Below are 9883 nucleotides of genomic sequence, written 5' to 3'. Positions count from 1 at the left end.
GTCACCATTGGTTCTACACAATAGCCATGTAAGAAATATTAACTGTCCCTTATATTGTCAATGCGCCATCGACCTTGTGACCTAATATGTTATGTCCCTTGTGCCTGTAGTTACACTGGCTCACTCACCCTTCAAACCGGACACAATAGTACTAAGTACTGTTTGTCAGTAGAATGACTGAACTATATGAAAGCTGAACTTATGGTTTCACCCTTGCAAAATCTGTATTAATATTATAAATGTGAAAGTAACTCTGTTTGTTTTTGTGTCGCTATTTCACGACCAAACGTGTGAACCTAAGATTAAATTTGATGTGAAGCTAATTTGAACTCCAAAAAAGGACATAGGCTACTTTTTCGCCTGACACGTGACAACCGACACCTAAAATGTACGAGAAAGAATATAAATTATATACTTTGATTGAATAAAGAAATACTAAAAGTTTTAGACACTCAATATTGTTTTTAATCGTAAGGGTCAAATTATTTTAAAAATAAATAGCATTACTTACTTTTAACTTTTTGCTATATTTTTTTAACAGGCGTCAACTTTAATAAGAATATTTTTTTGGTCTACTTTTTGTCGCCGGAGGTTAATATTTAAGCTGTGCTTCTTATATTCTTATGGAGTGTGTTTTTTTGTGCGTTTCTTATTGCAAATGGGTAGATGGATTCGTAGATGGGCTATCACGTGGCAAGTTGACACCACCTCTAAAAGTCATTAGGGGCTGCAAGAATGATTAACTATATATGTCATCCCCAAAGCACCACCAACCCTCAGAACTAAGATGTTATGTCCCTTATGACTTTAGTTACACTGGCTCAATCAAGCTTCAAATTGAAACATAATAATCGGTATAATTTTAAGCTGGAGTGAAATATCCGAAATGGTTACTAATATGCAATTTCTTTTGTTACAGATATCTCAAAAACTCTTGTGGAATGTGTAGTGAATCATTTACAATAATAAACAATTTATACAAAATAATTATATTATAAAAACACAAATATATATGTATTTTATTTTATTATTACAATAATAATATTTGAAAATATCCCGAATATCCATTAATAGATATATAATATATATCTAACAATATATTCGCATATATAATCTTTGGTATATTAGTGAGTTTAATATATAATCAGTTATATATATTGAAGAAAGAATTGTTTTGAAGAAAACATTGGAAAAGAAGAAAAATGTTCACACCCAACCGTAAGTAATTAGATATATTAATTAATCAAAAATCATCTATTATAATTTATTTTATATTAGCGACCTGCCACGACTTCGCACGAATGCATTACTGGTACTAAATATATAGTACAGATTTTTTTTGTGTTTCTTTACTATATTGTCCACATTGTTTCTACAAAGAATATCCTTTTACTTACCGTGGCGCTTTTCTTACTTTCCCCCTCATATAAACGTATTTTTTGTTTTGCTATTTATTTCTTAAAATTGTTTTAACTTCTTCAAATGACTCTGCTATGTATCTACTTAATGTTACTTTTTCCATTAGGGGTTAGGCTAATTAACCTTAACAAAGGTTATGTTAATAGATATTAAAAGATAATAAGTTTCACTCTTTTTAAAGTGCCAAACCACATGTAAATAGAGTCTTAGCTAATAGTCATATTTAAAAATAGTCATACTTATTTTGTATACTCATATATTTATGTGAGCTTATTTTGTAATATTTCTTTTGCACCAATAAATTATTATTATCGAATTAATCTATCTTTTAAAAAAAATCACATCAAAATTCATTGCGTTATTTGAAAGATCTAAGCATACATAGGGATGGCGGCGATAATCGACTTTGTTTTATACTATTTAATAATTATATATGTGAAATATTGTATGTCTGGATTTGGGTGGAATTTAGATAAATATGATCTTTTACCACATGCAGCGTGTTAGTTTTATATGATATAAGAATTGATAAATTGAATAAATGTGATATAACGCGTACTGATAATCGTTTATAAAAAATACATTGGTTAAAAAGGCATAGATTATGTAGATGATAAAAAATCTTGGAATAAATACCTCTTGACTTCCCGGCAGGCTACATTACATGCATATATAATTGTATTTAACTAATAATATTGTATTTTTTAAATGTTGAAAAAGAGTAACTACTGAGTTTCTTGCCGGTTCTTCTGGGTAGAATCTACTTTCGGAACCGGTGGTAGCTTCACTTAATTGTTAAATTACGATTCAAAAGTGGTTGTAAAGCCCACTTGTTGTAAAGTTTATTTTGAAATTTTTAATTGACATTTGAATAAACAATGCCTTATTAATAACAAACCTTATATATATAATAAAGTTTCAGCTCATATTAGCTTAAAATCTGACTGTGCATCATCATCATCATCATCATCAGTCCTTTTTTGTCCATTGCTGGACATCCAGCTCCTACTTGCCGCCTTGTATATCATCACTCCACTGACTTTGCGCCGTGTTAGAAACTTAATTAAAAAAACGTTACTTTATAAATTTGTTAGTATATCTGCCATTCACATGTAATTATGTACTGAATATTAAGATGTTTTAATTGATCTTTATACCATTACGTCACTTGACACAGACTACCTAAAACACTTGGGTATTTATTATACATAAGAAAAAATATGTAATTTACAAAAAATGTTTATTTTGGTTTAGGTACGATGGGTAATACGAGTAATACAGTGTTCATAACGTTTAATTGTAATGGTCATTTCTAGAAAAAAAAATTCAAGTTAAATATAATTATATCAAGAATTCGCAATACCATTAAAATGTAAATATATAATATTGTACGTTATACATGTAATCAATCAAAGCGACACATAGCTTCCTCCGACATATATATTACAAAACGATATATCAACGATAAGACCTTTACATATTATAAAACAAAGTCGCGTCCATCTGTCAATATAAAGTAAAAGTAACAGCCTGTAAACTTCCCACTGCTGGGCTAATGGCCTCCTCTCTCATTAAGGAGAGGGCTTGAAACATATTCCACCACGCTGTTCCGATGCGGGTTGGTGTGGACTTGTTTTGTAAATCGAGCATCGGTTTCAATTATCAGAATAAATACGATTGTGGAATATTATGCTGATTTGAATCGAGCTAAACGATTATTATTTGTATATATAAATAAATTAACACCTTAATTACCTCTTTGGTTCAGTGGCTAACTTATTAAGATCTTGGATTCAAATCTCAGGTAGCAATACGACGTTGTCATTTTTTTGTCGTTGGTTCGAGTCCGAATTAGATATTCCATTGGAAAACCAGTGCTATCCTCTCCGTCTTTCGGCGGGCGCCACGGGATTGCTTACGCATGCTACCGTGACGCCCTGACGGTCGGTCCGCCTAAGCAGGCCTCCAACACGTAGGGGGGATTCCCAGGGTACTGAGAGCCCCCCCTAGTCTCTGCGGCGCCTATTGAGGTAGGGGAGAGGCCACTCTGGCCAAGAGCTACTATCAATCCGAAAAATCCGATGACGCTATAAAGGTCATAAGAATCAACAGCGTATACATGTGTCCTAGAAATCCAAAGCCAAGGATTAACCATTGAGGCACCATTAAAACGCTAATATTAAGCACTTGAGTGTGCTCCCAAAGCAAGAATTATATACTTTAAATTCGCCTACTGATGTTACAGAGGTCATTAGGGCTAACAGAATGCAAATTATGAAAATATATATTATAGAAAGATAACAAAAAAGACTGGGAACAGTGGAAAACACTTCCCTAGTTTCATTTTCCGTTACAACTTAGTTAACAGCTAGAGAGAAAAAAATTATGTCGTATTTTCCCTTGGAGGACCCGTAAGGAAGCTGAAAAAAAATGCCTTACCTAATATTATATGTAAATCTTTTAAGTTTTGATACTTTGTATATATACTTCTTTTAGTTTGTAAAACTGTATATTCTTACTTTTGAGGAAATAAAAAATATTATTATAACACTGTATAAGTTCTAAGTATAAAGGTTGTATTGATATATACGTCCGGTTTCTTTGTGAAGCGAATTAATAAAATACTTAAATTTGGTTTGGCTATTCATTGCGTCATCAAGTACTATCGACCAATGATCATTCAGATCAATGTTACACAGCTGACACGGATTTGAACTTCGAACTCTGTAAAAAAAAATATCGAAATATTTTTTATAGCTACACATACATAGATCAATAAATCCTTAAATTTTTAATTTAAGGATTTTTTTAATGTTTAAATTTAATTCAACAAGGAAATTAATAGATAACATAAGGGCGTCCACAGACAATATAATAACTTTTATATTCACTCATTCAATCACCACACATAACGATATTAATTATTGCTATTTAGTTGTAGCATATTCAGTACCTACTTAGTAAAATATTATTCCTTACTTTTTTAATTAATTAATTATATCAGTTACATTGAAACGACTATAAAAATACGACGTTTGTCTAAAAAATCCCAAAATGATTCATAACGGAAAGTATTAGTACAGATTGTATTTATATCATCATTGTAAAGCAAAACAAGACTGTTTTAATGTATTTAAAAAAATAAAAAAAAAACACTCATTCGGAATTACCATTATGTTAATTCAATGAAAAAGGATTGAATTTATGTTAATAGAAGCAGACCGTAGCGAGTAATCTATGGACATATTGCCATAGATAGGAAATACTATACAACACCTGGATCAGCTGTGTGATTCTGATTAAAACATTTCGTATCACACAAAATAAGAACCGTCTTATAATAATACGCCATTTTGATAAATATTATAATTGTCATAGACAATTTCGTATATCAAATTTTGACGTGACATTGGCATAATAATCTGTGTCCTTTGGGCACAAATAAAGAACCAAAAAGAAAACAACAAATTTTGACATTTCACACTCGTATTCCACGATGAGTTTCGAATTTAGAATAGCTCTATAGAATATAAAAAAAATCATTAATTATAATATTGTATAACACATATGTACATTAATGCATGTTAAGCAAATGAATTGTTATAATACTTTATTTCTAAATAGCTATCAATCATCATGAAAGAACTTTTAAATAGACATGTTACTTTGAATTAAATTTAAAGATACAAATGCTTCGGAAAGTGGTTTATACCGAAAACAACTGACAAGAATCTATGTAGTTACTCATTTTCACTATTTTAATCACAGTTTTTTTTATGGAATAAAACCTAACCTGATGGTAAGTGGTCACCATCACCCATAGACAATATTTACTATTCCTTACATCGTCAATGCACCACTAACCTTGGGAACTAAGATGTTATGTCCCTTGTGCCTGTAGTTACACTTGCTCACTCACCCTTCAAAGCGGAACACAACAATACTGAGTATTGTTATTTGGCGGTAGAATAACTGATGAGTGAGTGGTACCTACCCAGACGGGCTTGCACAAAGCCCTACCACCAAGTATATTATATCAATAAAGGACAATTATATATGTCGGCGCGGAGCCACGAATTTAAGAAAAACACGTGTCCAGAAATGATTATTTTAATAATTTAAAACTGTTTCATTGTTAAATGAATAATTTTTAGTGAATTTTGAAATGTTAAATTACTCTGAAATATTTTAATGTTTGTAAACAACTGTTATCTTGAGTGAATAAGTCTACCCACCTATTTTTGTTATAAAAGATCAAGCGACCGCCGGTTTCGACAGACTTGGTCGAGCCGTCGGAGCGATCGGACCGTCTCATATTGGAATAAATCAGAGAGGATTATTTCCTTAGTTTTATTTCATACCACCGAAGATGGTTAAAGATCGAAACTCTGACACTCGTGACGTCAGCTATGCTGACGTCATGTTTTTTAAAAACGCGCTCGGACGTGCTTCCTCCGTTATCAGAAGTGGGATCGGAACAAGCTCCGATCTCTGCCACGTCCTCATCAGCTTCGGTACCACCTGTCACATAAGGATCGCTACAAGACATAACCATATTGCGAAGTGATAAGAAGATCTCTAAGCACTTCATACTAACTGCCTGGTACATCTACGAGGGAGGACCGCAAACCATGGATCCAATAAATCATTCATCAGCTCCAAGGACGACTAGTGCGGGAGTACCCACTTCGTCAACACTTGAGGCGGCTACTTCTTACAATTAAGAACAATACGCTTCAAGGGCATCCTCATTTGCCATGCTGTTCATATGTGTGGAACATCTTAACTGAAAAATCAACAAGTGACCATGTGGATCACGGAAAACATGGATATCATGGGGAAATGAGACACACTAAGATAATCAACACGTCAGGAAACAGCCGAGCATATGGCTAAGTGGAAAAAGTTATTACTACCCTCAAAAACGAGTTAATAATAATCAAGAACTACGAGACCGAACAGTGCATCTAGTATATGGAGTTGCACCACTCTCTTATTAAACAAAGAAAACATCGCATACCACCTGAACTTCTTAAACCTGATCGACATTAATAACCAGAGGACTTTGCAACACTTACAACAAAACAACAGCAACGAGTGACTCTTGTGCGGACTAAAACAGTCATCGCTTCTATTCTCAGAAAACTAAATTATTTTCAGCATAAAGATTAAAGAGTGCACGTAACCACCATTACTTGATGTGATTAATTAATTGTGTCTTTCGAGATTTACAGGTTTCATAAAAAAAAAAACATCGCATCGCATCGCGAAGGTGGTCGGCAGAGGGCGCTCGTTATCAGCTTCGTCGTGCACCGCAACCGGGCGACCAAGTAATGCGACTGGTGCAGAGCACGCACCATCCCGCAGAATGGCACTAATAACACAACTATAGCAACGAATGACTCTTGTTCGAAATATAACAGTAATCTTTTCTATTCCCAGAAAACTAAAATTAATTATTTTCAACATAAAGATTAAGAGTCCACGTAACCACTATTACTTGATATGACTAATGAAGTGTGCCTTTCGAGATTTACAGGTTTCATAAAAATTACGACAGCGGAGAAGGTGGTCGACAGAGGGCGCTCGTGATCAGCTTCGCCGAGCACCACAACCAGAAACGCGACCGGTGCAGAGCGCGCACCGTCCCGCAGAATGGCCGTGACAGTTGGAGTTGCAGTCCATATCACGAGCTGGTCAGTCAGTCCGAGTGGTCAACATCGACGAGAACTAATCATCGCATAAAACTGTGAGGCAAAATTTACTTATCTTACCTCTTATAATCTAAAAAGAAAAAGCTTAAAATCTAAAAAGAAAAATAAATAAAAAAGAGAGCAATAAGAAAAAAAAAAAAAAATTTGAATATTAATTACCATTGAGATTCCTCATGCAACCGTAACTAGACACGTACACTCTGGTTTGAGAGTGATACCTCTGAGCTAACCACGTGTTACCCTCGTACTACTCACGGATCCTTGATGTATCCAAAAGTGAACCATGAGATACCGTTGGGAGGCGTTGTGGAGCCGTGGTAGCCATTTATATACCGTAATCTGGAGAGTGATACCTCTGAGCTAACCACGTGTTACCCTCGAGCTACCCGCGGATCCTTGATGTATCCACAGAGAACCATGAGATACCGTAGGGAGACCTTGTGGACCGTGGTATAGACATGTATACACCACAGATCTACGAGAACTTTTAACAGTTATTATGACACAGTTATGAGCATAGTATGCGTAAAATCTTCCCATATTTATTACAATAAAGGTGCATGAGAGATTTCTTTGTGTACTGTTTTACAAAACAATTATCAAAGGTCAACATGATGTGTTGCTTACAGATACCTGCTTCAAAAATATTTTTGATTCGCAGATTTCCAATCGCACAACTTAGGCAGGTGCAGAGCGCGCACCGCCTGTCAGAATGGCCGTGTCGGCGCGGAGCCACGAATTTAAGAAAAACACGTGTCCAGAAATGATTATTTTAATAATTTAAAACTGTTTCATTGTTAAATGAATAATTTTTAGTGAATTTTGAAATGTTAAATTACTCTGAAATATTTTAATGTTTGTAAACAACTGTTATCTTGAGTGAATAAGTCTACCCACCTATTTTTGTTATAAAAGATCAAGCGACCGCCGGTTTCGACAGACTTGGTCGAGCCGTCGGAGCGATCGGACCGTCTCATATTGGAATAAATCAGAGAGGATTATTTCCTTAGTTTTATTTCATACCACCGAAGATGGTTAAAGATCGAAACTCTGACACTCGTGACGTCAGCTATGCTGACGTCATGTTTATTAAAAACGCGCTCGGGCATGCTTACTCCGTTATATATATATTTTTTTTATGGAAATCATCATATAAAGTCCACGCTTGTTATCACTAATATGATCTTGTATTGAGAAATATGCTTTATTTATCAATGTTTTTTAACATGAACTTTAAATTTTAATAGGCCAAGTTTAAAATAACTATGTTATCATACTGTAGCAACAAATACCATGCTATAATAAGGATGTACCTATTTATTAACTTTACGAAGTCGGAAACTAGATGTTATTAGTTTATCTTGAAGATACATTGGTGAAGAAGGCATATTATTCAATACAAGATAATACAGAGTATAAAAAATCGTGGAATTAATACTTGTTGACATATTACATACAAATATATTATAACTAACAAGACTGTGTTTTTAAATACGACAGTTTCTTGCTTTTTCTTCTCGGTAGAATCTACATTCCGAACCGGTGGTAGCTTCACTTAATTGTTAAATGACGATTCAAAAGTACTTGTAAAAGCCTACTTGAATAAAGTACATTTTGATTTTGTATTTTGGTCAATATGTAAGAAAGATCCTACCATTTTTGGTCCAGGAATATTATTGGGCCGTACGCAAAACAACTCACCTATTTTCATAACTTTAATTATTTCAATGGTATCTTACTTTATAAATATAATAACTGCGTGTTTCTGTACGAATTATTCACCTCCAAATCTACTTCTATGCGCGTAATATTTTTAAAATAATAATATAATTGACCTTCCGAATTTACTTCAATTTATACAAAACAATTTACAAACCAATCAATTTTTTTATATATTATCTTAACCTAAATAAACCATGTAATCTTATACATTGTTGTCAATCTTAAATCTCCAAATAAAATGCAATTAGCAATTTTAACAAATTTCAAATCGTGCAAATGTCGACCTTACTGTCCGAAGTCAAAAATATATATTTTAATTAAATATGGGAATAAAAGAATCTCCTAAATCTATACTAATATCATAAATACGAAAGATTCTCTATCTGTATGTCTGTCACTGTTTGCATCCATCCTGAACCGATTTTGATGTTATTTAACTTAAAACGTTAACAAAACCGCGAACGATAACTAGTATACATATAATATAATTGGAGTGTCTGTTTGTAATATTAAAGTAGCCCTTTTCTACTCAATGCATATGTACACGGTACATATACCAAAATATCATTTATTACAATTTTTGTTTGTCTGTCTATTTGTTCCGGGTAATCTCTGCAACGGCTGGACCGATTTTGACGGGACTTTCACTTGCAGATAACTGATATATGTAATAAGGAGTAACTTAGGCTATAATAATTTTTTGTTGGTACATTCAAACGCGTACAAGGTCGCGGGCACAGCTAATATATAAAACATACTAATAAATAATAATGCTATGTTTAGTTTCATTACAAATTTCTAGTAAATATTTTTAATTCGAGTTTAACTAAGACAGTCGTTCGTAAGTCTTTAGTCTGGAAGCGCCCTAAGTCATTGCAGCGTGGTCGTGTAATTGGCATTAAATGTATGTCTTCTTGTTACGATAAGTAAGAACTCGTTTATAATGTGTGTAATTTTATTGCGACATTTAATGTTTTATTTTGAGGAAGTATTATTTAATTTTTTTAATATAGTTGTTTTAAATAATT

General features: G+C 33.4%; 1 protein-coding gene across 1 annotated transcript in view; it reads left to right on the top strand.

Annotated features, from left to right (window-relative positions):
* The first annotated feature begins 1085 nt into the window (after positions 1-1085).
* The window catches only part of LOC124541919 (lysosome membrane protein 2-like), a 101013-nt gene continuing 92215 nt past the window's right edge, over positions 1086-9883 (top strand). The window contains exon 1 of the mRNA XM_047119851.1: positions 1086-1218. Within this exon, the coding sequence (XP_046975807.1) occupies positions 1203-1218 (16 nt within the window). The 5' untranslated portion in view covers positions 1086-1202. The remainder of the gene's footprint in view (positions 1219-9883) is intronic.

The sequence above is a fragment of the Vanessa cardui genome, chromosome 29 (assembly GCF_905220365.1).
Source record: "Vanessa cardui chromosome 29, ilVanCard2.1, whole genome shotgun sequence".
Lineage (NCBI taxonomy): Eukaryota > Metazoa > Arthropoda > Insecta > Lepidoptera > Nymphalidae > Vanessa > Vanessa cardui.
This window is presented reverse-complemented; position numbering and strand designations above follow the sequence as displayed.